This window comes from Rattus norvegicus, chromosome 19, assembly GCF_021556685.1.
Source record: "Rattus norvegicus strain SHRSP/BbbUtx chromosome 19, alternate assembly SHRSP_T2T, whole genome shotgun sequence".
Classification (NCBI taxonomy): Eukaryota; Metazoa; Chordata; class Mammalia; order Rodentia; family Muridae; genus Rattus; species Rattus norvegicus.
Genome location: NC_141552.1, coordinates 39,860,822 through 39,888,760, shown reverse-complemented (window position 1 = coordinate 39,888,760; position 27,939 = coordinate 39,860,822). Strand labels below are relative to the sequence as shown.

Here is a 27,939-nt window from a genome sequence, read left to right as displayed (position 1 = left end):
AGCCCAAACTAAATAGAAATAAATATAAATGGTGGAGAAACCAGAGCTCAGAAGGCTGGTGTGGCACTTACACACCAGAGTGACCACATCTAGATCACGTGGAGCCCTAAGTGATGCCATTCATGTTTCCCACACAGGCAGTCGGCCTCGTTTCTGCTTAGGCCTCCAGTACCTCTTCAGAAAACAGAAGGAGAGCCAGCCCTTGTTGGGGCAATGTGTACTGAGTTAGATAGATAAATGCTGTATTAACACACGGAAATGTTTTATTTTATTTTCACCACAACAAAACGTAAGAAAGAACACTTTGGAGTCTAGTGCACTTATTCACGACCCACTGCAAATGACGGGAAATGAAAACCAGGACAAACAGTAACACTGCGCAGTGTTTTGTAGTACGGCTCCAAACGCTCTTCTTGACAAGGACGAAGTCAACTCACTCACAGGGTAAGTGCGAGCCGATGGCAAACCACAGCTTGTTCCGCATCTGTGCCCGTCTGCAGTCTCTTTTGCACTGGGAATCACCACCATTGACAGAGGGAATCACACCTACCTGAAGCAAACGCTGACTTCTGTTCTCTCCAGAATGACTCCTGAAGAAGAGGAGGACTCCGTGGTGATCGTCTCTGTGGCTGATGTATGTATGGGAAACAATCTCCCTCCTCCCTTCATAACCTCCAAAGTCCCCTCAGTGGCAGCCCCTGTTCCATTAGGAATATTTTTTCTTCATTTAAAGGAAAAAAAACACCACAGATGCCTTTAAGAGAGTCTAGGTTACAACAATTAGTACTCGGTTGGTTCCAGGAACTACATATGGAAACATGAATCTTACGGGAGAGTCATAAGATTGTTGAAACTGAATTGCATTTAACATCAGATGCTTGCGTTCGGCAAGATACAAAAATTATTAAAGATAATTATAAAACCAGTTCAATTGTAACAACACATTTCAAACAGGCTATTAAACCACTACTGATAAAATCTGCCAGGCTCAATAAAGGCTGCTCTGTGAGTCATTAAGTGCCAGTAACGACTGCTAGCCAAAGGCTCCTGGGCTGAGGGGCAGCGGAGAAATCTTTTAGACATTGTGTATAGCCTGCCACTACTTCTGTGAAGCAGGTCTCACCACCTGACTTTATGTATTTTTAAAAGCACCTGCCTCCTTTTCATTTGTTATTTAAAAACAATTTTTAAATTTAAATATATTTTGATGAAATTTTTCCCTCCTCCAAGTCCTTCCAGATCCTCTCCCCTCCCCTACCTACTCCACTTTAAGGTTTTTCTACCCTTAAGGTTTCTACAACAAACCCTCTAGAACTGAAAAAACAAAATTAAACACCACCACCATCACCACTCCTCAACACACACACATATACACATATATACACACACATACATACACGCTCACACACATACATATATACACACATGTGCAGTCACAGTCACACACATACACACATATCTGCATACATACGCATACACAAAGCCTGTTTACCCCATTATACGTTGGTCAACTACCCCTCCTGAACATGTGAACTGCCCCGGAGTGGTTGACACACACTGTCACTCAACTGGAGAAAGCTGATTGTCCTTCTCCCAGCAAGTATAAGTGACAGTTCAGTTGCTGACCTTTCCCCTAGTGGCTAAGTTTCCATCCATCTATTCATTCATTTAAAAATATATATAAGAAAATAAAACATGATAGGATAAAACAAAACACATCACATCAAATTTGGACAAAACAAACCAAGAAAATGAAAACAGCCCAAAAGAAGGCACAAGAATCATAGACCCATGCATTCACACACTCAGGATCCTATAAAAACATTAAATATGTACACAGAGGACCTGGTACAGACCTGGGTCAGCACTATCCCCAACCACTCTTCCCTTTTGAAAATTTGAGCAAAACTATAAAGAATTGTGCATTAGTGCCGTAGACTTTTGGTGAGAGGAGTTGACAGCGTGTATCACATTTTAAAGTTCAATTTCTAGGAACTCGTCCTTAGGATCTCTTAAGTCTGAACACAGTGGCAGTATGGGAACACACAGAGCTAATCAAGAACACACACTGTGCCTGTGTGGTGGTCATCCTCCAAATAACAGCTGTGTGCTGCTTCCTGCCACAGGAGCTCTTTTTTTTTTTTTTTTTTCTTTTTTGGTTCTTTGGTTCTTTGGTTCTTGGAGCTGGGGACCGAACCCAGGGCCTTGCGCTTCCTAGGCAAGCGCTGTACCACTGAGCTAAATCCCCAACCCCACAGGAGCTCTTTGGTGCCCCACTCTATCTACAAATTTGGGGTGGTCCTGTTCTTTACACCGCAGGACTTTTGAGGCTGACAGTGGCTAATGTGCTTCCCATGTCTGTGCTCAGAGTGTGGCTTGACTCAGAACAAGTGCCAGACACATTCACTCTGAGGAGTTTCATTTTAGATGTGTGGTTGGTGATATAAGTATGATTAATGTAGTAGCATTCATACTTGGGCACATGGAAACTATGCAGTATGTTCTGTACACAAGTAAGTTTTTAAAATGAATGCATATTAAGCCACGATAACATTTCACACAAATTTCATGGGGCAAAAGTATTCGAGGCATCCTGAGTTTCAGTAATTTCTCTTCTTCTTTTCAGACTGATGAAAATTATTTAAAATCTGTTGTTCACATGGTTAAAACCAGGTAAGAACTTTCTGATAAATTTCACCATCAGCCACTCTTGATTCTTATGTTCGGCTTTTTCCAATTGCATTATTTATTTATTTACTTATTTACTTATCATAGTCTCATGAGTGACTCTGAGGTGGAGATGAGCCTGTGGCCCTTTCTAATCTGTGATAAAGTATAGCACAGAAGGCCCACAGACTGCTTATTAGAATTCATATTTTCTTGCTATATCTGACTCCACCTGCATAGGGAGAAAGTCGAGCTGATCTGACGGTAAAAGTAGGCATCCTGGGGCAGATACAACCAGAGAACTCATGCCAGGCATAGAATCCGCCAGGAAGGCACAGGGGTCCAAAGGGCAATGGGTACGACTTTGGGAACTTTAAGTGCATTTGGAGCACAGATGTCTGAGGTTAAGTAGAAAGGTATGGTAGGCCATGGTGAGATTCTGAACCAAGCTAGGGAATTTGCATTGTCCTGTGGACAAGGGCCAGAAGCTTCAGAACTGAGCTGAGTCTAGCTGAGTGTATCGAGCAACAATGTATTATGTTTTGGTTTACCCTGCTCAGTAGTTGAAGTGGATAAGGAAAAAAAAAGTATGTGTGTTGGGGGGGCACTTCACAAGTGAGGGAAAAACCATTATCCAATGTACAAGAACACTCAGGGTTTGCTATACAGTTGCAGAGATAAAGTAACTGGGAGCTACAGAGATGGCTTAGCTGGTAAAAACAAAACAAAACAAAACAAAACAAAACAAAACAAAACAAAACAAAACGCTTAGGAGTCTTGCAAGCCTGAAGACCAGAGCTCAAATCCCACATCGAAAAGACAAAGCCAGGTATCCTGGCATCCCATCTGTAATCCAGTGCATGGGAGGCAGAGATGGAGTCCCTGAGCGAGCTGGCTGACCAGACTGAGCTGGTGAGCTCTCTAAAGGAGGCGGGAGAGCCCACCTCAGTACAGAAGGTAGAGAGAGACCAAGGACGACACCTAAATTCAACCCCAGGCCTCTACACATGACATAGCATCTTAGGGTCTTATTGCTGTGAACAGACACCATGACCAATGTAAGTTTTATAAAGGACAACATTTAATTGGGGCTGGCTTACAGGCTCAGAAATTCAGTCCATTATCATCAAGGCGGGAGCATAGCAGCATCACAGCATCCGGGCAGGCATAGTGTAGGAGGAGCTGAGTTCTACGTCTTTACCTGAAAGAAGCCAGGAACAGACTGAGCATGCTCGGGCAGCCAGGAGGAGGGTCTCCAAGCCCACCCCACAGTGACCACTTCCTCCAACAAGGCCACACCTTCTAATAGTGCCACTACCTGGTCAAGCACATGCAAACCATCACGAATAGGAATGTGAATAGATACATATAGACACATAAAAATCACTGGCTTCAGAAATTGCTATACTTTACGGCTGAAAATGAAGACTAAGGAACGTATGTGAGGGCTGGAGAGATGGCTCAGTTGTTAAAGGCGAGGCTCACGGCCAAATCTGTAAGAAAGAAAGGTAAGTGAGACTCTGGGAAAAGGGTGGTCCTGATGTTAATGCGGGGCATTCTGAATAATCTTTTTAAATTGTGACAATTCGACAACCCAATTATTTGACTTTGTGGGGGAAGAGTGAGTATGTGTGTAAGTGTGATGGATTTGTATTCGGTGTGCACGCATGTAACGTGGAGATGAGAGGAGGATGTCAAGTACCTCTGCCTCGCTCATGTTCCCAGCTGCGCCCTCTCTGCAGCCCTCCCTCATGTTATCCCTGAAACTACAGAGCGAATCCCGAGGGCTCTCATACATTGATGGTCTTCTTCACTTTCACATTCAGACAGGATCTAACTGAACCTGGAGCTAGACAGACAGACAGCAAGCCCTAGGAATGCTTCTGTCTCTGCCCTCCAGTGGTGCCAGGGTCACCAGGACTCTCACAGCCATACCTGGCTTTTAGCATGGGTTCTGGGATGCAAGCATGGGTCTTCATGCATGCAGAGCCTGCAGTTTTACCTCATGAACTATCTCCCCAGCTCAAATCTGTCATGTCAGAACAACACAGTATACAGTAAGTGATTTCAAAGAGATAGTGATGAGACGTGGGTGTATTCTGTTGGCAGTCCTGGGTTCAGTCCCAAACACCACATGTTTTCTAAGTGATTGTCTCTCAGCTATCATATGTCAGTTAATGGAGACGTGTAGGTTTTCAATAGTGTTTAGTTTCATACAGTTTAAAGTCTTTGTTCACTGCTCCTTGGGTAATGATTTATAGATTTGTAGTGATCATAAATTTGGGACCGCCCAATAATTTTTCAAGTGCCAATGTTTTACAGCTTTGTCATTATATAGCAACACTGTTTTACAATACTTTATTGGGACTGAATATAGCTGCATTTTATACAAAACATACTACTGCAAGGTTTTCCCATACATATTATACTACCGTAGCATAAAATTATTTAAAAAAAAAATCCACATTAACGCTGGCTACTCGCTGGCAATGCAGTCTCCCCTCCCCCATTGGGAGCTGCAAGCCAAAGTCCTCTCAGGTTCCCTCAGTTAGCCTGCAGGGAAACGCTCACATTTCCCAAGCCATCCTTCCCCTGTGGCTAGCCTGCCAAGACTGGTGGTCACTGGCTCAAAGCCCCTAGTCCCTTATAATGAAGACCCTCGAGGCTTATAATTTATCAGTCAGATTTATAATAGTAAATCCCCAAAATGCCCACACAAAGAACTCAGAACTCAATTGATATTAATACAAGCTGCACACCTAGATTGGACAAATGTGCCCTATATCATTCTATTGCCCTTCTAAGGTATCCATAGCTACCTGTGACTCTTCCAAGCCACAGGGATCAGGCCCATCTTCTTCAATCTTCTCTTCCCTTCCATCTGTCTCTGTCCCATCTCTGAAACTCCCAGCCCCGCCTTCTTTTTCCATTGTCCAATCACAGGCTCTGGCCTTATATTTCACCTGCCCTCACCTGCGCACAGACAGCAATTTACAAATTACCAAGAAGAAGACTGTCCACGTATAATGGTGACTGTCAGTTCCAGAGTAGTCATCACAAGGATTTGTGATGTAACGTAAAGAAGCCAGAAAACTTTCAAAAAAATATTAGAAAACTGTCACCACCCAGAATTGCAGGAGACTAAATCTCTCCGTATCAGTAGGGGGCTGTGTCACCAAATGGGACGTTATTGGGCCTCCTGGGCCTTGGATTTGGGGTGATGTTGTCTGCAGTTTAAACGTCATAGTAGCCCCCGCAGTTCAAGCCTCTTTATGAGAGTGAATACTGAAATTCCATGTGACTTTAATTTGCCTCTACTTAATTCCTATATATGCCTCTAAGTTATATAATTGCATTTCAAAATTAGATACTCTGCTACTTATTTTTACTCCTAGCTAAGCTTAACCCCCTATTCTTTTCTCCTATACAAATAGTTTTGCTTTCTGAGGAAATATTAGAATTAATTCTTTCAAGTTTTACACTAGAAGAGGGGTGTAGCAGCAGACCATATAATCCTAGTGCTTTGGAGACAGAGGCGGGAGGACCAGCCACAGTCCAGCGGGCTGTAGAGGAGAGTCAGGTCAAGTCTAGCTAGTCATTTAGCCGCCTTCAGAAACTGTACTGCTGTTGACAAAGCTCTTTGTAAACGAGAACATATCCACTGAGAACGTGGCCTGATGCAGTCGTTTCCTTGTAGCTACTTTCTTACCGTAATTGTTCTTTCTCCTCTCAGTCAAAGGATGCCTCCGGCTGTGACCTTAAAAAAAGCTCATAGTATCCATAATCCTGTGGGAAATTTGCTTGATATTTTGAATTCTGATTTTTTTAAATTTATTTTCCTGTGTTCATACATGCCACAGTTTCTGCATGAAGGCCAGTGTACAATTCTGTGGAAATTGGTTCCCTCTTCCACATCGATGTGGGTTCCAGAGATGGAACTTGGGTCACTGGGTTTGTGGGACAAGGGTCTTTACCCACTGAGCCATCCTGCTGGTCCACATATTTTAATTTTCTAATATGTCTTTCATTAGTCTATAGATACTTGGAAGTAGTGTTTGCATGTTATTGGCATCAGATCGCAGCCTGTGAGGTAACCCAAATCAATATGCTATGTGACAGGCATAAAGAAGATATTTTAAGTATTGATGTTAGTTCGGTAAGTTAAGGAATTCACCTCTGTTGGTATTCAGCCTGCCTTTACTTGTATTTATAGATTCAGAAAGCAAGTACAGTCCGGAGCTTTGGAGGTCATTTCAATACCTGCCCTTTTTTACCCTCAAACATTACTGGAAAAGAAAACAACGAAGAATGCAAAAAAGTAGGTCAAAGGACAGGATCCGAGAGAGAACATATCCTGAGGATGTCCTGGGACAGGCATCTGGGCGACGATTAAACTCCAGCATGGGGCTGTGGGGGACCCAGAGCCTGCTGGCTGACTGGCCAGGGTTGTCTGAATCCCCATCTGAGTCCAGTGCAATGGCATGCATTGGTAGCATGAAATTAGCCATGGTATCATCCCATGAAAATGAGCAAAAGATCCATGAGGAAGCTCCACCCTCCCTCCCCACTCTGAATTAGCGAGTAAACGCCTGCCTCACACTACTGATGGGGTTTAACTCTTGCTCACAGACAGCAATGAGCAGAATCGCAGTTGAGTTGGTGGGGGAGCCTGGGATTTGAACTCATTGCTCCTAAAAGTTACTCCCAGCTTTTCTATGTATTAGTCATTTTTGACAAGTAAATTGGCCCTTTTCCCCATCATTCCCTCAACTTTGCCAATACAGTCAATGAAACACTGTAGATGTGTATGTTTAGCAGACAGACCAGATCATTTAGAAGCTTGAGAATAAAACCTGACAATATTTATGAAAGAACGTTAAAGAGTTGAAACCTTTATATGTAGCCAAATGTTTATATATTTCTGGTAATAAATGTGGTATTTTGGGAAATATATTCAGTTGATTTCTCAAAAAAATAATAATAAAGAGTAAGGCTTGCCAGAAATTTCTCCCCTGAGAACCTTTTATATGGTCATATCCTATGTGGTGTGTTTAAATCTCAAACTACGTAAGGGTTTTTGTCTGTCCTTAAGTTAGTGTCCTACTCTGTGCTCTGGAAGTTTCCATAGACCTTTACTTTCCTGCAGCTTTTCTTCCTCAGTCCTCTGCCTTGAAATTCCGCATCATAATTCCCAGCCTTGGGTTGGCCCAGGCCTGCTCTGGCTCAGACTTCTGCTTGGGCTGCCTTCTCTGTGTCAGAAGACTGTATTTCACATGAGATCAAGTCCAAAGCTTCCCTTAAGTCATGGGGCACCTTTCCTACTGTGGTTGGTCTCTGGACCCAGTTCTTCCTGCTCTGTAGCTGAGATGGCTAGCTCACTGACACTGCAGACCTGGGCATGGGGCACACAGGCCCTTCCTGCCCCACTCTTTCCATCATGTTGTACAGTGGTCTTGACATCTTTACCCAGCACTTGATCTAATTGCTCTAACTTTCCCAATTCTGTTTGTTTTCCTAACAGTCTGTGAGAGCCCAGGGAAAGAACTGACTTGTGTCCTGTGTATCTCCAAGATGTGGCCTACTGTCCTGTTTGCTGAAAAATCACATTAAGATTTCTGTACACTTTCATGTGATCAAGAAAGGATATTTAGCTTGCCGTTTGTTGTTGTGATAAAACATTGACCAAAAGCAGCTTAGGGGAGGAAAGGATTTACTTAGCATAAAATTCCACATCACAGACCATCACTGAAGGAAGCCGAGGCAGGAACTCAAAGCAGGAGTTTGAAGCAGTAACCAGCAGAGAAATACTTGTTCTTGGCTTCATCTCCAAGGCTTGCTCAGTTACTTCTCTTACACGGCCTAGAACCACTGGCTAAGGGATGGCAACACCCACAGTGGACTGGGCTCTCCAGCACCACTCAGTAATCAAGAGAATGCACCTACCATAGCCTATAGGCCAATCACATGGAGGTGGTTCCTCAGCTGAGAGTCCCACCCTCTTTCTAAGTGAGCCCAGCTTTCGTCAGGCTGACAGGAAACTGACCAGCATAAATAGTTGGCACAGTCATGTCCACTAGAAGTGGCAGAACATCATGAAGCCAGCACAGCCGTTTGACACAGTTCCAGCACAGCTGAGCTGAATGCTGCGATTGCTGTCTTTCCATCTCCTGCTTTTAGGTTTCGGTCTCTGCGTGTTGCATTCTTGGGCAGTTCTGCATTATGATTCATTTTATGCCTTTTCCTGAGAAAATTATGTCTGAATCTTCTTAGAAATGTCCCAAAGTTACTGCCCCTTCTGTCTTTCAGAAAGCAACTTTGTCCATCCCTGTCTGGAAGTCTTCTTTCCATCCTGGAGATCATGATAGGCAGAGATGAGGGCAAAGCTAAGAATTTCTAAACAAGGCCATTACTCCAGGGACCTTCTTGAGGTGTCCTCTACGCCTGAGCAAAGCCAATCAGTGTAATTGAAACAGGATAAACTTAGAGATAGCTGACAAACTCCAGCTGCCCAGGAGCGTTGTTAACAGATTCAAGGCCTCTTTTCACAATACGCCTAGAGCTAGCTCTCTTCTAATGTAGTTTAAAGGTAGAGGACCACAAAGGGTTCATCCCTGAAGACATAGAACTCAGCACATAAAATAGATGGACTAGATTTCCCACTGGATAGCGTAGACGATGAAATAATGTAAAAATGGATTATGTATTAGTACTTGTTTTTCATAGAAGACCAATTCAGGTATTTTCTATTTGTCTAGGGCACTTTAAAACTATCAACCTAAAAGCAGGCGGTCATATAATAAATGTGTTTGCCTTGGCAGAGACCTTCTTTAGATTCTTTGAATTGGAGTTATAGGGCTGATAATAAAAATGAAATCTGTTCTATTTGCACTTTCTAATTCTGACTGAACTTGTAAACCTGGACCTGTAACGGAAAATCAAACACATATCTGGAGACAAAATGCTGTAATCTGTACTTCTCGGAAGATCGTTAGTCTGTCCTACTAAGTAAAAGCCTGTAGAAATAAAGAAGCAACCAGATTGCTAGTTGGTCAGAGCTTATCTGCATATCTCCTCCATGGGGATCCTGTCAACTGCCAGGGGCTGGTCCCCAGCAGATAGCAACTTTATTCCTTAAAATTTTTTAAATAAAATGCAAAATCCATAGTCTGTGTTTGTCCTGGTTTAGCAGAGTCAGGTACCACCCCCTCAATGAAGATGAAAATCTCTTTAGTATGATTTCAATATAGATAAATTTACTTTTATTTACTTTTTGAGCTGTTCTATCAGAAAATGTACGCTATTCAATTACTAAAATATGCCTGCTATCATGACCATTAACCAATGTTATTGTTTACTTGCAGTTGGCAGATAAAACAAGTATTGGATTTTTGTATTCTGATGTTGTACGCACAACCCAAGGCCACGTATTATTTACAGGTGAAGACTTGATGTACATGTGCTTTAAGCAAAAGGAGCCCTCGTTCTGTCCTTGTTTAATTACTCACTCTCACCCTGAGTGGCTCTGCCTCAGTCTGCAGCCGAGCAAATAGGATATAATTATAAAATCAATATGCCTAAAGGAAGCTTAAGATGAGTATAGGTTCATCTTCTTGCTGTGTTTACTGTAACAGGGAATTAAGAAGCACAAGCGGAAAAGAAAATTTAGGCTACTGAGAGGAATTAGAAATCGCCCTGTGTCCGTGTCTGAACCCACAGGCTCATGCACGGAAGCTACCCAGATGTCAGCCACACCCTTCTTCTCACTTTGTGAGGAGCACAGTTCTCACAAAGAACTGCTGCCTTTGTGAAGCACAGAAATGAGTCCGTCCTGGCTATGCATTTCCTTCCTGTCACTTCCAATTGCCAAACAAGGAGCATGTACTTCACCACAAAGAAATGCCCCCTCTGGTGATGTTTTCAAAATTGTCAGTAGAGGGCCAGGAGAAAGCTAGAGAAAGGCTGAAAGCCAGCTCCTCCCTAAGACTGCAAGGACACACATGGTATGCACTCATTGATATGTGGCTATTAGCCCAAATGCTCGAATTACCCTAGATGCATAGAACACATGAAACTCAAGACCGATGATCAAATTGTGAATGCTTCACTCCTTCTTTAAAAGGGGAACAAGAAAACCCTTAGGAGGGGATAGGGAGGCAAAGTTTAGAACAGAGGCTGAAGGAACGCCCATTCAGAGCCTGCCCCACATGTGGCCCACACATATACAGCCACCAAATTAGATAAGATGGATGAAGCAAAGAAGTGCAGGCCGACAGGAACCGGATGTAGATCGCTCCTGAGAGACACAGCCAGAATACAGCAAATACAGAGGCAAATGCCAGCAGCAAACCACTGAACTGAGAACAGGATCCCTGCTGAAGGAATCAGAGAAAGGACTGGAAGAGCTGAAGGGGCTCGAGACCCCATATGAACAACAATGCCAACCAACCAGAGCTTCCAGGGACTAAGCCACTACCTAAAGACTATACATGGACTGACCCTGGACTCTGACCTCATAGGTAGCAATGAATATCCTAGTAAGAGCACCAGTGGAAGGGGAAGCCCTGGGTCCTGCCAAGACTGAACCCCCAGTGAACGTGATTGTTGGGGGGAGGCGGTAATTGGGGGAGGGTGGGGAGGGGAAGCCCATATAGAAGGGAAGGAGGAGGGGTTAGGAGAATGTTGGCCTGGAAACCGGGAAAGAGAAGAACATTTGAAATGTAAATAAGAAATACCCAATTTAATAAAGATGGAAAAAAAAAAAAGACTGCAAGGAAAACAAACCCTTGTGCCCCATAGTCAGGGGTGAAGTAAAGGAGCTCCAGATGCAGCCTTCTACTCCAGAACAATAGTTCTGTTTCGTGCCCTCCTGATGCGGCACACTGCTTAGTTTAAGGATCTTAAGTCATGTATCAAGAAAGACAGCTCTGGCACTCCCCCCTTTCCTAGGGAAGCCTCCCTTTAAGGATGCCAGGAGTATCCTTCTGACTACTGAGGTGTGAGTGGAAATGGTTACCTCCTTCCTCCGCTTCCTCAGTGACCATGGTAGCTACAGGCAGAGCTGCCACAGCATTACCTCAGGCTCAGAGCAAATTTGTTCGGCACTCTCTTCGATGTTTATGCTTCTGCTCTAAGTTACTATGTCGAAGTCCTAGTCCTTAGATGTGCCGTATGGAGAACTCTGGGGTGCGTCTTAGTCCGGAGGACTGGGATTAATGGTTCCATACAGAAGGCCTCTTCACTCTGTGAGAACACACGCATCCCGGACTCCCCCAGAATCCAAGAGCACTAGAACTAATCAGCTTTACCGTTGTGTGTTAGCTAGTCTATGGAATCTTGCTATAAAACCAGAATGGACTATGAGAATCTCAAGCTAGAAGCTGAGATATTGATGAGAATTAAGATGGTTCGTACGGCTCTCAGAGACTTAGGCAGAAGGTCAGCGTTTAGAAGAGAAAGAAGATGCTTTGGGGTTTCATTAATCTCATAATTCGAGAATGAAATTTGAGTATCTGTAAACAGCCTCAGTGAATTAAACTAAGGATCATTACCTCATCCGAGACGTCTTCAGTGAATTCTAGTGAAAGTACTGTTTGTCTTTGAAATATAGTTTAATAGTATCATTTGGAGGTATTAATGCTTTTTTTTTAAAATTTGGCTCTTTTCTCTAGCTGGAAGATGATATCGTAGCAAAAAAGATGTATTTTACAAAAATGAAAGATTTTGTAAATAGTGTCACTTCAAAAGATTGGTTTTATATTGAGTTTTCAGTCCTTGGATTTATAGGTAAGCCATAGTCTATCATGGAAAATCAGATTGCCATAAGCTCTCTTTTCTCTTTTCATTCTTTACTTATGTACTTATGTATTTATTCATTTTCTTACTAAGATAGACTCTTGTTATGTAGCTCAGGTTGGCCACAAACTCTTGTCCAGGTTGGACCTCAAAGTATTAGTTCTTCTGCCCTATTCCCAATCGCTAGAATTACAGGTGCACGCCACCATCCTCCCCTTAGAGCAAAGGTTTGCTTTCCTGCCTGTCTCTCTGTTAGCATATTTTGATCACTTTTTTCTAGTAGACATCATAAATGAGCAAATTAGCATATATCCACATATTACACAAAAGTAAAATCGGGTGCTGTGAGTCTGTACCTGTTCAATGACACAGGTGTACTCTCTTTTGGAGATAGGACACGAATGCTGACTGGCGAGGGATGTACCCTCGCTGGACAGTGTGTGCTCGACACACGCTAGACTGCAAGTCCTATCTCAGTACCTCAACCAACCAACTGACCAATTGAGAAAGCTGACTCTCGGAGAAGTAGAGTTTCAGGAAAAGTATTTCAGGGCTGTGGTACTTGAGTGACTAATCTCCACTATGTCCAAGCTAATCTCTTAATTTCCTGTGAGATTTGAGTTCTCAGGGTGTTATACATCACTGCTAAACAAGAGGATAGCCCTGCTTTCAGAAGTTTGAATGTCGCAGACAATGCTTATGCCGTATGCCTACTCATGAGTTTGCTTTCTTCCACAGGGAAACTCTTTCGATCGAAGGACCTGATGGACTTTGTGCATTTTTTCTTGATATTCTACAGAGCAAAGCCCATAGATGTGCTTTTAGATGACATTGCCCTGCTTCGGATGTGCAGCTTCGGGGGGCCTCTGGTGAGTGTCCCTGGTGGGGGTGTGTATCTGGGGAGAGCCTATCATGAATGCTTGGCTTAGTTAGGGTTTTACTGCTGTGAGCAGACACCATGACCAAGGCAACTCTTATAAGGACAACATTTAATTGGGGCTGGTTTACAGGTCCAGAGGTTCAGTCCATTATCATCAAAGCTGGAGCATGGCAGCATCCAGTAGGTATGGTGCAGGAGGAGCTGAGAGTTCTACATCTTGTTCTGAAGGCAAACAGGAGAAGACTGACTTCCAGGCAGCTAGGATGTGGGTCTTAAAGCCCACCCCCCAGTGACACACCTACTCCAACAAGGCTACACCTCCTAATAGTGCCACTCCCTGGGCCAAACTTACACAGACGACCACAGCACCGGTATAGAAACACTAGACATGCTGAGAAAACATCCTCTCACACCATCACTGCAATATGTTACCGAAAATTAATGATCCGGTAAGCACAACAAAATGTTAAACTCCCGTGTCCGAAATTTTGCTGACATTTCATAATATTCAATGAAATGAGGATCCAAAGTAATGCTGGGAAAAGTCAGGACACAGCGACAAAACAAAACAAAAACCCAGCTGCTAAAACAACAACAACAGGGGCTGGAGAGATGGCTCAGTGGTTAAGAGCACTGACTGCTCTTCCAGAGGTCCTGAGTTCAAATCCCAGCAACCACATGGTGGCTCACAGCCATCTGTAATGGCATCCGATGCTCTCCTCTGGTGTAGGTAAGACACCTACAGTGTACTTACATATAGTAAAAATAAATCTTTAAAAAAATGACAACAAAAAAGAGGTAAGTAAACAGAAAAACAATAAGACATAAATCCAGACATTTCAATATTTCCATTAATCATAAATTGTCAAAATGCACTGAGACAGATTATCAGATTTTTAAAAAATAAATGTTACGTATATATTTTTCTGTCCGAAATGTAGGATGCAGATTAAAAGTCATAGATGGGAAAAGACAGACCAGACATAGAGTAACCCACCCAGGAAAGTTGGGTAGCTGGCATAGTTTCCATAGCAGACCCCAGAGCCACAGAAACAGTTCAGGGAGGCCGCTCCAGAGAGTCAGGTGTCCTGGACGGTTCCACTGGGGACTGCCAGGCTTCAGCTTGAGAAGAGGCCTGATCTTGATAAGTTACTAACCAATGAAATAATTAAAAAAGAAGACCACAGGTACCAGCCTGAGGATGAGAAACACATGAGGTGAGGAGCCTCAGACCTTACCAGGATGATGAATTCTACAATCACATGCATGTAACCTCATCCACTTAGAAAGGACCCGGCCACTCACCAAGCCCCACACAGTGCCGAGCCTCACGAGCCTCACCCATGATGAAGCAGACAACCGGAATAAGCTGACATGTATTCAGTAAATAAGTGAAAGTCCTCTGAGAAGGAAATGTGCAAGTCCGGGTGTTCTCATGTGTCAGTTCTATCTAAACATTTAGAGAATAAAGAATACAGTATGATGAGTTCTACCTTCTTCCACTTAAAAAAAAAAAAAAAAAAACAGATCTTGCCTCAGGTTTATCTGTAAAAGCAGCACAGAGCACTGGCTATCTGCGAATAGCATGTAGGTGCCCCACTTCAGTCCGTCTGTCATCACAGTGGCAGATAGAAACCTGTCCTATGGAGCCTTCCCAGGGACCTGGACCCCTCTGGGAGCCTGGGCCAGAGATGCAGCATCAGCCTTGGTTTGGACCTTGGGCTGTGGTTGGCAGAGCCTGAAACCCTTGGCCACGCACCCTGAAATCTGCTTCCCTAGCATGGGGTGAGCGGGGAAAGCAGGATGATTGGGGTCTTGTTGGGGTCCTTTAGGACCAGCTGCCTTAGGCTTCACCAGGGCCTTAATGTAAGGCTCTGCACGTGCACTCACTGCCTTTGCTTTGTCTGCCAAGCTCATGCTCCTCAGGAATGTAGTAGCCCCCTTAAAGGATTTCTATCTTTGTGACTAGGGTTTCTTGATGCTATTTCTGTGCCACTTTTGTGATTGTTTATATGTGTGGTGTGGTTCTTGGACTTGGCCATGTCTGTACAGTTAATTCATGGCTCCCAAAACAGGTGGGACTTTTTGAGTGATGTGTTGAGTGCTAGACCCAGGACCTCACCTATGACACATCAGCCCCAGGGTTTTAGAGAACTGGATAGGAGGAGTTGCATCCAGCAGGAGCTGGACATGAAACCCAAAGAACATACAGAAAGAAACAGAGCACTTGGAGGGTCAAGGCAGGAAGATCATGACTTGGAGCCAGCCTGGGCTACAGAATGAAGTTGAGATCATGCTGAGCTACATAGTCAAACACACACACACACACACACACACACACACACACACACACACGCACGCACGCACGCACGCACACACGCACACACACACACACACACACACACTGATGGTAGTGAACCAGTATAAAAGCAGTAAGTCCCAAATGAACATAGATACAAAAATCGCCAACTACACAATATTAAAAACAAAATGGTGAATTAAAATTTAATTAAAATAAATTAAAGTTGGATACAATATACTCTGTGCATTTAAAGTTAAGGAGGGACTAAGGCAATAAGTCAGCAATGGAGCACTCACTGACCATGTGTGACCCTCTGTGTTCCTTACTCACCCTGCCACCCAACACAACAAGATCTAGAAACTCCCAGCAAAACAAAAGGCACATGCTAATGTCAATCGAGGTGCAAAAGTCATGTGATAAGATTCAGGACTGAAAGAACTTTAAACGGACGGGGTTAGAGCAGAGTTCGGTTGAGCTGCATCGAGCTGCATCTGAGCTGTTCTGAGGAGGATCTGTGAACCACGTGTCTAGGGAATGGCTGTCACAGTGTGGAAAGGATTTGTAAATGTCAACAGTTAAATAAACTGGGGAGAAGGCTCAGGATGGAGCGCACTTAAGAGCACTTGTTCTTGCAGAGGACCTGGGTTTGGTCCCCAGAACCCAAGTGACTCACAAGGCCTGTCACTAATGAATAGTCAAGGGGGATAATTCATTTCATGTCTTCATGGATATTATCTAAAATGCTTTCATTTGTATAGTATAGACTTTGTGCTTTAATCAAATTCTTTTCCTACTTAAGAGGAGATTTTGGAAAACACAGTTTGATGCACAGTTAAATACAGATGACAAAGCTGTGGTGACATGCTCTGACAGAGTCATTTTGACAGGAAGTACCCCCCCACATGTGCTCTGACAGAGTCATTTTGACAGGAAGTACCCCCCCATGTGCTCTGACAGAGTCCTATAGACAGGAAGTACCCCCCCATGTGCTCTGATAGAGTCCTATAGACAGGAAGTACCCCCCCATGTGCTCTGACAGAGTCCTATAGACAGGAAGTACCCCCCCCATGTGCTCTGACAGAGTCATTTAGACAGGAAGTACCCCCCCATGTGCTCTGATAGAGTCCTATAGACAGGAAGTACCCCCCCACATGTGCTCTGACAGAGTCATTTAGACAGGAAGTACCCCCCCATGTGCTCTGACAGAGTCCTATAGACAGGAAGTACCACCCCCCATGTGCTCTGACAGAGTCCTATAGACAGGAAGTACCACCCCCACATGTGCTCTGACAGAGTCATTTAGACAGGAAGTACCCCCCCATGTGCTCTGATAGAGTCCTATAGACAGGAAGTACCCCCCCATGTGCTCTGACAGAGTCATTTAGACAGGAAGTACCCCCCCATGTGTTCTGATAGAGTCCTATAGACAGGAAGTACCCCCCCCCAAAATCATGTAAGCTATTGAAATGAAAAAGGAAAAGAGCCAGTTTTGTGTATCAGGCCTGCAACCCCAGAACTCAGCAAGCTAAGGTAGGAAGATCAAGCTGACCTCAAAATTCAGAATAGACTATATGATAAGTTCTTCCACAGCCTTGGCTATGGCAGAGTGAGATCTTTTCTCAAAAAAAAAAAAAAAAATCAAACCACAACTACAACTAAAAAACAAAACAAAAGCCTCTATCCTAAAAAAGAGAGGAACATGTAGAATGTAGCCTTGCTTAGCGTGAGTTCATGGAACCATACACTTCCGGTCTCTTCTACTGGGCAATTCTTTTTTTAAAAAATTGCACATTTTCTTTATTTACATTTCAAATGTTATCCCCTTTCCTGGTTCCCCCTCAGGAATCCCCTTCCCATCCTCCCACACCCTGCCTCCATGAGGGTGCTCCCCCAACTACCCACTCCCTCCCGCCTCCCTACCCTGGCATTCCCCTACACTGGGGCATGGAGCCTTCACAGGACCAAGGGCCTCTCCTCCCACTGATGCCAGACAAGGCAATCCTCGGCTACATATGCAGTTGGAACCATGAGTCTGTTCATGTGTACTCTTTGGTTGGTGGTTTAGTCCCTGGGAGCTCCGGGGGTGGGGGGTAGGGGGATCTGGTTGGTTGATATTGTTGTTCTTCCTATGGGGTTGCAAACCCCTTCAGCTCCTTCAGTCCTTTCTCTAACTCCTCCATTGGGGACCCTGTTCTGAGTCCAATGGTTGGCTGCGAGCATCCACCTCCGTATTTGTCAGGTTCCTGTCAGTATGAAACTCTTGGCATCCACAGTAGTAACTGGGCTTGGTGAGCGCATGTGCGATGGATCCCCAGCTGAGGCAGTCTCTGGATGGCCTTTCCTTCAGTCTCTGCTCCACACTTTGTCTCCATATTTCCTCCTGTATTTTGTTCCCCCTTCTAAGAAGTGCTGCAGCATCCACACTTAATGTCTTTCTTCTTCTTGAGGTCTGTAAATTGTATCTTCAGTATTCCAAGCTTTTGGGCTAATATCCACTTATCAGTGAGGGCATAGCATGTGTGTTTTTCTGTGATTGGGTTACCTCACTCAGGATATTTTCCAGTTCCATCCATTTGCCTATGGATTTCATAGTCATTGTTTTTGATAGCTGAGTAATATTCCATTGTGTAGATGTACCACATTTTCTGTATCCATTCCTCTGTTGAAGGGCATCTGGGTTCTTTCCAGCTTCTGGCTATTATAAATAAGGCTGCTATGAACATAGTGGAGCATGTGTCTTTGTTATGTGTTGGAGCGTCTTTTGGGTGTATGCTCAGGAGTGGTATAGCTGGGTCCTCAGGTAGTACTATGTCTAATTTTCTGAGGAATAGCTAACTGATTTCCACAGTGGTTGTACCAGCTTGCAATCCCACCAACGATGGAGGAGTGTTCCTCTTTCTCCACATCCTCACCAGCATCTGCTTTCACCTGAGTTTTTGAGCTTAGCCATTCTGACAGGTGTGAGGTGGAATCTCAGGTGATTTGCATTTCCCTGATGACTAAGGATGTTGAACATTTCTTTAGGTGCTTCTCAGCCATTTGATATTTCTCAGCTGTGAATTCTTTGTTTAGCGCTGTACCCCATTTTTTTATTGGGTTATTTGATTCTCTGGAGTCTAACTTCTTGAGTTCTCTGTATATATTGGATATTAGCCCTCTATCGAGTGTAGGTTTAGTAAAGATCTGTTCCCAATCTGACAGTGTCATTTGCCTTACAGAAGCTTTGCAATTTTATGAGGTCCCATTTGTTGATTCTTGATCTTAGAACAGCATAAGGCATTGGTGTTCTGTTCAGGAAATTTTCCCCTGTGCCCATGTATTTGAGGCACTTCCCCACTTTCACTTTAGTTTGAGTGTATCTGGTTGCATGTGGAAGTCCTTGATCCACTGGGACTTGAGATTTGTACAAGGAGATAAGAATGGATCAATTTTTATTCTTCTACATGCTGACCTCCAGTTGAACAAACATCATTTGTCGAAAATGATGATTTTTTTTGCCCCCCCCCACTGGATGGTTTTAGCTCCTTTGTCAAAGATCAAATGACCATGGTTGTGTGGGTTCATTTCTGGGACTTCAATTCTATTCCATTGATCTACCTGCCTGTCTCTGTACCAATACCATACAGTTTTATCACTATTGCTCTGTAATACAGTTTGAGGTCTGGGATGGTGATTGCCCCTAGAAGTTCTTTTATTGTTGAGAATAGTTTTTGGTGCCCTGGTTTTTTTGTTATTCCAAATGAATTTGCAATTTGCTCTTTCTAAGTCTGTGAAAAATTGAGTTGAAATTTTGATGGGTATTGTATTGAATCTGTAGATTGCTTTAAGCAAGATGGCCATTTTTGCTATATTAATCCTGCCAATCCATGAGCATGGGAGGTCTTTCCATCTTCTGAGGTAGTTTTCGATTTCTTTCTGCAGAGACTTGAAGTTATGGTCATACAAATCTTTCACTTGCTTGAATAGAGTCAACCCAAGGTATTTTACATTATTTGTGATTATTGTGAAGGATGTCATTTCCCTAATTTCTTTCTTAGCCTCTTTATCCTTTGAGTAGAGGAAGGTTACTGATTTGTTTGAGTTAATTTTATACCCAACCACTTTGCTGAAGTTGTTTATCAGCTGTGGGAGTTCTCTGGTGGAATTTTTGGTGTCACTTAAGTATACTATCATATCATCTGCAAATAGTGATATTTTGACTTCTTCCTTTCCAATTTGTATCCCTTTGATCTCCTTTTGTTGTCTGATTGCTCTGTCTAGGACTTTAAGTACAATGTTGAACAGGTAGGGAGAGAGTGGGCAGCCTTGTCTAGTCCCTGATTTTAGTGAGATTGCTTCAAGTTTCTCTCCATTTAGTTTGACGTTGGCTACTGGTTTGCTGTATATTGCATTTACTGTGTTTAGGTATGGGGCTTGAATTCCTGATCTTTCCAAGACTTTTGGGTGTTGAATTTTGTCAAATGCTTTCTCAGCATCTAATGAGATGATCATGTGGGTTTTTTTTCTTTGCGTTTGTTTATATAGTGGATTACGTTGATGGACTTCTGTATATTGAACAATCCCTGCATCCCTGGGATGAAGTCTATTTGATCATGATGGATGATCATTTTGATGTGTTCTTGGATTCAGTTTTAGAGAATTTTATTGAGTATTTTTGCATCAATATTCATAAGTGAAATTGGTCTGAAGCTCTCTTTCTTTGTTGGGTCTTTATGTGGTTTAGGAGTAAGTATAATTGTGGCTTCATAGAAAGAACTGGTTAGTGTTCCCTCTGTTTCTATTTTGTGGAATAGTTTGAAGAGTATTGGTATTAGATTTTCTTTGAAGGTCTGATAGAATTCTGCACTAAACCCATCTGGTCCTGAGCTCTTTTTGATTGGGAGACTTTTATGGATATTTCTTTAGGCGTTATGGGACTGTTTAGATGGTTTATCTGATCCTGATTTAACTTTGACACCCAGTATCTGTCTAGAAAATTGTCGATTTCCTCCAGATTTTCCAGTTTTGGTGAGTATAGGCTTTTGTAGCAGGATCTGATTTTTTTTTAATTTCCTCAGTTTCTGTTGTTATGTCTCCCTTCTCATTTCTGATTTTGTTAATTTGGATACTGTCTCTGTGCCCTCTGGTTAGTCTGGCTGAGGGTTTATCTATCTTGTCAATTTTCTCAAAGAACCAGCTCCTCGTGTTGTTGATTCTTTGTACAGTTCTTTTTGCTTCTACTTGGTTCAACTCTGAGTTTAATTATTTCCTGCAGTCTATTCCTCTTGGGTGTATTTGCTTCTTTTTGTTCTAGAGCTTTCAGGTGTGCTGTCAAGCTGCTAGTGTATGCTCTCTCCAGTTCCATAGCACCCAGAGCTATGAGTTTTCCTCTTAGCACTGCTTTCATTGCATCCCATAAGTTTTAGTATGTTGTGCCTTCATTTTCATTAAATTCTAAAATGTCTTTAATTTCTTTATTTCTTCCTTGACCAAGTTGTCATTGAGTAGAGCATTGTTCCGCTTCCACGTGTATGTAGGCTTTGTGTTGTTTTGTTGTTATTGAAGTCCAGCCTTAGTCCATGGTGATCTGATAGGATACAAGGGATTATTTCAATCTTCTTGTATTTGTTGAGGCCTGTTTCGTGACCAAGTATATGGTCAATTTTGGAGAATGTACAGTGACGTCCTGAGAAGTTATATTCTTTTGTTTTAAGATGAAATGTTCTATAGATATCCGTTCAATCCATTTGGTTCATAACTTCTGTTAGTTTCACTGTGTCTCTGTTTAGTTTCTGTTTCCGTGATCTGTCCATTGCTGAGAGTGGGGTGTTGAAGTCTCCTACTATTATTCTATGAGGTGCAATGTGTGCTTTGAGCTTTAATAAAGTTTATTTTATGAATGTGGATGCCCTTGCATTTGGAGTATGGATGTTCAAAATTGAAAGTTCATCTTGGTAGATTTTTCCTTTGACTAGTATAAAGTGTCCTTCTTTGCCTTTTTTGACTTTTGGTTGAAAGGCGATTTTATTGGATATTATAATTGCTACTCCAGATTGTTTCTTGGAACCATTTGCTTGGAAAAAATTTTTTCCAGCCTTTTACTCTGTGGTAGTCTCTGTCTTTGTCACTGAGGTGCATTTCCTGTGTGCAGCAAAATGCTGGGTCCTGTTTACATATCCAGTCTGTTAGGCTATGTCTTTTTATTCTGTAATTGAGTCCACTGGTGTTAAGAGATATTAAAGAAGGGGCTGGGGATTTAGCTCAGTGGTAGAGCGCTTACCTAGGAAGCGCAAGGCCCTGGGTTCGGTCCCCAGCTCCGAAAAAAAGAACCAAAAAAAAAAAAAAAAGAGAGAGATATTAAAGAAAAGTGATTGTTGCTTTCTGTAGTTTTTGCTGTTACAGGTGGAATTATGTTTGTGTGGCTATCTTCTTTGGGGCTTGCTGAAATATTACTATCTTGCTTTTTCTAGGGTGTAGTTTCCCTCCTTGTGTTGGAGTTTTCCATCTATTATCCTTTGTAGGGCTGGATTTATGGAAAGATATTGTGTAAATTTGGTTTTGTCATGGAATATCTTGGTTTCTCCATCTATGTTAATTGAGAATTTCCTGGGTGTAGTCGCCTGGGCTTGCATTTGTTTTCTGCCCAGGATCTTCTAGCTTTCATAGTCTCTGTTGAGAAGTTTGGTGTGATTCTTATAGGTCTGCCTTGATATGTTACTTGACCTTTTTCCAGTACTGTTTTTAATATTCTTTCTTTGTTTTGTGCATTTGGTGTTTTGATTATTATGACAGGAGGAATTTCTTTCCTGGTCCAGTCTATTTGGAGTTCTGTAGGCTTCTTATATGTTTATGGGCATCTCTTTCTTTAGGAATAGAGAAGTTTTCTTCTATAATTTTGTTGAAGATATTTACTGGCCCCTTAAGTTGGTAATCTTCTATGCCTGTTATCCTTAGGTTTGATCTCATTGTGTCCTGGATTTCCTGGATGTTTTAGGTTAGGGGCTTTTTGCATTTTACATTATCTTTAACAGTTGTGTCAATGTTTTCTATGGTATCTTCTGCCCCTGATATCTCTCTTCTGTCTCTGGTATTCTGTTGGTGATGTTATGACTCCTGATCTCCTTCCTAGGTTTTCTATCTCCAGGGTTTTCTCCCTTTGTGATTTCTTTATTGCTTCTACTTCCATTTTTAGATCCTGGATGGTTTTGTTCAATTATTCCACCTTATTGGTAGTATTTCCCTTTAATTCTTTAAGGGATTTTTGTGTTTCCTCTTTAAGGGCTTCTGCCTGTTTACCTGTGTTCTCCCATGTTTCTTTAAGGGAGTTACTTATGTCCTTCCTAAAGTCCTCTAACATCATCATGATGTGAATTTAAATCCAAATCTTGCTTTTCTGGTGTGATGGGATATCCAGGTCTTGCTGTAGTGGGAGAACTGGGTCCTGATGATGCCTTGTAACTTTGGTTTCTGTTGCTTATGTTCTTGTGCTTGCTTCTTGCTGTCTGGTTGTCTCTGGTGTTACCTGACCTTGCTGTCTCTGACTAGAGCCTGTCCCTCCTGTGATCCTCATTGTGTCAGAACTCCTCAGAGTCCAGTTGTCTCTGAGATTCTACGATTCTGTGATCCTGTGATCCTTGGAGTTACAGAGCACCTCTGATCCTGGGCATGCATGTTAGAGCACCTGGGAGTTGGGCTTCCTCTGGGTATTGTGGGAATAGGTGTGGAACCAGCGCCCAAGCCTGCTCAGGGAACTAGTTCAGACTGTAAGGGTCTGCTGGACAATTCTTAAGTAGAAAGCCCCCAGAATTGAATGTTTTATGCTAATTTTAAATATTGGTACAGAACCCTAGAACAAAACAAATGTAAAAAGATTCTATGAACAGTAAGTGTGGTAGGTACTGGGGACCCTGTGAAGATCCCACTTTCCTTTCCCCAGAGGAGCTGTTTGCAGCTAAAGAGGGAAGTTCGAGTTCAGTACAAACCATCTCTGTTCCAGCATGTGGGCACTCACTCATCATTTCCAGGACGAGAACAGCACCTCAAGGTAAGATTCTGAAATGGACTTGGGCAGCATAGACTCAGTGAACTTAGAGACCTTAGAAAAGAAGAGGAAACATGAGGTACACTGTGATCCTGTCCTCAGTGTCCCTTCCATGTTATGGAGTGTATGGATGTACCAACCATCTAAGAACTTGTCATCTACCACAGTAAAAAGAATTTAGTCTTCATAAATCGATTCTTTTTACCTGTGTGATCCAAATAAGACTTAGAAAGTGTTTTGGGGAGCTGTCACTATTCTAGTCTAAAAAATCAAAATTATTAGGAAGACCATTTCAGAACAGGAAAGTCCCTGTAAATGTATTTGGAATTTTTATTAAGTCGTTATTGGTTAGGTCAAAAGAAAAAGCATCATTTAGTGTTTAGTCATCTTAAATTTTATATCATGGGGTTGGGGATTTAGCTCAGTGGTAGAGCGCTTGCCTAGCAAGCGCAAGGCCCTGGGTTCAGTCCTCAGCCCCGAAAAAAAAAAAAAAAAGAAAAAATTTTGTATCAACTATGGAAACAGTGCTCTTGTCACTGTGGTAGAATGGCCTGACACATCCAACTTAACACGCAGGACAGGTGCGTTTCAGCTTCCAGTTCCAGGAGGCTCAGCCTGGGCTCGCTCGGCCCTCTTGCCTGGGGTTTGTGGTAGTGCATTCATCATGAAGCAAACACAGGGCCAAAAGAAACTGAGCACACAAAGGGGCAGCGTTACGAGGGCACAGCCCCCCAGGAACCCAGGTTCCTCAACTTGGGTTCCATTTTTTAAAGGCTTCACCACTCTAGCAGTGGCAGATCCCGGTGACCTAAGCTCCGTACACATGCCCATAGGGGACGTTTTCCTAAACCACAGTGACAAGATGAAGAAGAAACAGCTCGGCTTCTGTCCAGATCACTGCAGAGTGGCTATAGGACCCTGGGAGGTCACACACTCCTCTTAGCTTAGCTTACTCCTATAACACCAGGAATTTAAATCATCCAGAAGGCTTCTTCTATCACTGAAAAACCACTGGCATCATCACACAACAAAGGAAATGATTATGTGGATTGTTTTGTCAACTGAAGTGGAAGTGCACACATCTGTCTGGCCGTTTTGTTTTGTTTTGTTTTGTTTTGTTTTGTTTTTTTTGGTTCTTTTTTTCAGAGCTGGGGACCGAACCCAGGGCCTTGCGCTTCCTAGGCAAGCGCTGTACCACTGAGCTAAATCCCCAACCCCGCAAAGCTTTCTTCTTACAGACTTGGTTTTAATTCACTTAGCAATAAAGATAGAAGCGTTTTCTTTCTCTATGCAATAAAGATTGGAGCTCATTTTTCATCCAGAATGAGTGAGTTCTTTCTGCACTGGTCTTTTGCTCCAAATGCATATGTAAGTATGGTTGTGTGTGTGTGCATGTGTGCGTGTGTGTGTGTGTGTGTGTGTGTGTGTTTAAGTATGTAATTATGAAATAACTTGAAAACTGGGCCCGATGGTTTGAATGGAGATTTAAGAATGTATATGCATAAGTAATAATATGAATTTATGTGAGTTTAATCCACATTTATTTGTGTAAAAGTTTTTCCTTCTATGAGTGTGATTCTCTTTTCCTGGTTCAATAGAAGTGTATTGCTCCAAACATCCCCCTAGCCTGACAAGCAAGGAGCATTTGGACAAAAGGGAAAAGGCTCTAGCAATTAATCCTTTACTTAATCTCTTGCTGTTTTATGATCAAGTGCTAGGGTAGAGGCTCCAGTTTCTGGCCTCAAAGGGACTCCGGCAGGTCAGCCACAGTAGCAAAGTGACTTAGATAGGTTAACATTTTATTATTATACAGCAACCCTAGCTATCTTGAAAGACCAAGTCTAACCCCCAACCTATACGTCCTTCCCCCTCGGCTGCCTCAAGAAGTGCCAAGAACAAGGAAGAGCAGCTGGGGCTGGCCCCCTGCACTGTGTTCAATGCTAGTGAAAGGAAGTAAGGGAGTGGTGACCTCAGGGCGAGATCCCTCTCAGATAAACGTGCATTTGCAGTTGTAGGAGGGAGAGTTATACCGTGTTAGGCATTGTTATTACCTGGTATTTGTTTGGACAAAAGCCTGGAATGAACTACAGTCCTGGTTGTTATTTGTTTGGATAAAAGCCTGGAATGAACTACAGTCCAGGAATTGAGGGCACATTTATGATGCAGATCTTGGTATCTTGAAGATACAGGCTTTTAATCTTAATTTTGAGAAATGTTGGCCATGAAAAGGTTAGGCCCAGGCAAGGTGATACAGGCCTTTAATTCCAGGGACAGAGGCAAACAGATCTCTGAGTTCAAAGTCAGTCTACAGAGCAAGGTCCAGGACAGCCAAGCTTAAGCAGTGAATGAAGTTATCGAAAACAAAAAGTTGGCGAAGAGGTAATTGAATAGAGGGCCATATTTCATCCCCAGAAAGCAACAGAACTCTGAAGCTTCAGCAATGTGGTTCTGACTTTAGAATCGAAAATAGAAAGAACTCCTGGAACAGTTGATGCTGATTAACTGGACCTAAGAAATTAACGGTGACTAAGAGACCAGCATCACTGAGGTAAAATCTTCTGGAAAGTGTTTTGTTGAGAGCACAAAGAAGCAGTGTTCCAGAGATAGCCAAGGTTTTACCTTGTGCTGCAGCTGGATTGGTGATGTGAAAAATCACCCAGGTGGTACTGGTTTTGAAGGCATGGAGTCAGGAAGAGCAGCTGAGGATCAGCCCTGTGAGAGGTCATGATGAAAGGGCACTGGTGAAGGTGCAGCCTCAGTTGCAGTTGACAGCCAGGACTGAAGGGGTCATTAAAAAAAGTTGAGGCTTCCCACCATGAAGACAGCTCACCTATGAGCGGTCATTGGTGAAGCGTAGTTGCAGCAGAAGACCCTCAGTACATTGGAGATGCCAGGATATCATGGGATGACCACTAAGAACAGCAGCAACAGTGGAGTGGGCAACCTGAGCTTAGAGCACTACAGAGGGAAGAGCTGGAGAAGTGACCCAAACCCCTTAGAGACCAGGAGATCATGTGTGGATCCCAGACATTGAAACACGAAGCTGTAACATTGAAGTTGCCTTGGAGACCCAAGAGGTGAGAGACGCCATAGTAGTGGGATACATGCCGAGGAGAGCTGCTAACAGGAAGTGGACCCAGCCCAGGAGAAAGAAGTTCGTTGCTGTCAACAAAGATGAAGGGAGTTGGAGATCTGGAGAGAGCTTTGACATCAGACATGGAGATGCAGAGTTTTGAGTTTGCCCAGCTAGTTTTTGGTCTTGCTTTGGTCCAGTATTTCCTCACCATTACATTTTGAAATGGTAATGTATATCCTGTGATGTTGGACGTACATGATGTGCTTTTTTATTCTGATTTTATAGGGGATTACAGTTAAGTGATTGGATGACTCTCAGAAGAGACTTTGAACTTTGGACTGTTAACAGAGTTGAGACTGCTATAGACTATGGGGACCTTTAAATGTGTACTAAATGTATTTTGCATGCTATGTTTAGGTGTTATGGTATGGCCCCCGTAGACTCATGTGTTTGAACAAGCCTATGGAGGCCAGGGAGTGGAATGTGGTGTTTTGAATATGTTTGATCCAAGGAGTGGTGCTGTTAGGTGTGGCCTTGTTGGATGAAGTGTGTCACTATGAGAGTGGTTTTTGAGACACTCCTCCTAGCTGCCTGGAAGACAGTCTTCTCCTGGCTGCCTTTGCATCAAGGTTAGAACTCTCGGCTCCTCTAGCACCATGCCTGCCTGGATGCTGCCATGCTTCCTGCCATGATGATAATGGACTAAACGTCTGAACCTGTAATCCAGCCACAAATAAATGTTCTTCTCCTTTATAAGAGTTGCCTTGGTCATGGTGTCTCTTCACGGCAATGAGAGCCTAACTAAGACCTGCTAAGATATTTAATCTAATCTTGGTTAATTCATGTCTGATTAAAATGAGTGAGTATATAATATTTCATATTTAGATATCATAATCTTGACATTTTAATCTTATGCTTCATAGCACATAAACCAGACCTAAGTGACCATTTAGCCCTCTACAAGTGTGTTATATTAATGCCCTCTACCAACGTGGTTATATTAATCTTTGATTTCACATTTCTAACAGGATCATTACTACTAGGATTTTCCTAAATCTTACAACTTCTCCAAAAATTGCCAGACTCATTTTTGGGAAAAAGGCACAGCAAATATCAAATTTTTCTCCAGTTACATTGAAGAAGAGACTACACTATTTTTTTTTTAAATTAAACCTTCAGTAATAAAGTGAGTATAAAATTTT

The 27,939-nt window shown here is 42.8% G+C and overlaps 1 protein-coding gene across 2 annotated transcripts in view; it reads left to right on the top strand.

Annotated features, from left to right (window-relative positions):
- The window catches only part of Mgat4d (MGAT4 family, member D), a 36,826-nt gene extending 8,887 nt beyond the window's left edge, over window positions 1-27,939 (top strand). Inside the window, 8 exon segments of one of the 2 annotated variants that reach the window (NM_001025666.1) lie at window positions 501-634; window positions 2,627-2,673; window positions 6,881-6,985; window positions 10,029-10,104; window positions 12,336-12,450; window positions 13,198-13,328; window positions 23,557-23,664; window positions 27,766-27,939. In NM_001025666.1, coding sequence (NP_001020837.1) covers window positions 501-634; window positions 2,627-2,673; window positions 6,881-6,985; window positions 10,029-10,104; window positions 12,336-12,450; window positions 13,198-13,328; window positions 23,557-23,664; window positions 27,766-27,780 — 731 coding nt within the window. In that variant the 3' untranslated portion in view covers window positions 27,781-27,939. 2 annotated transcript variants of the gene reach the window in all.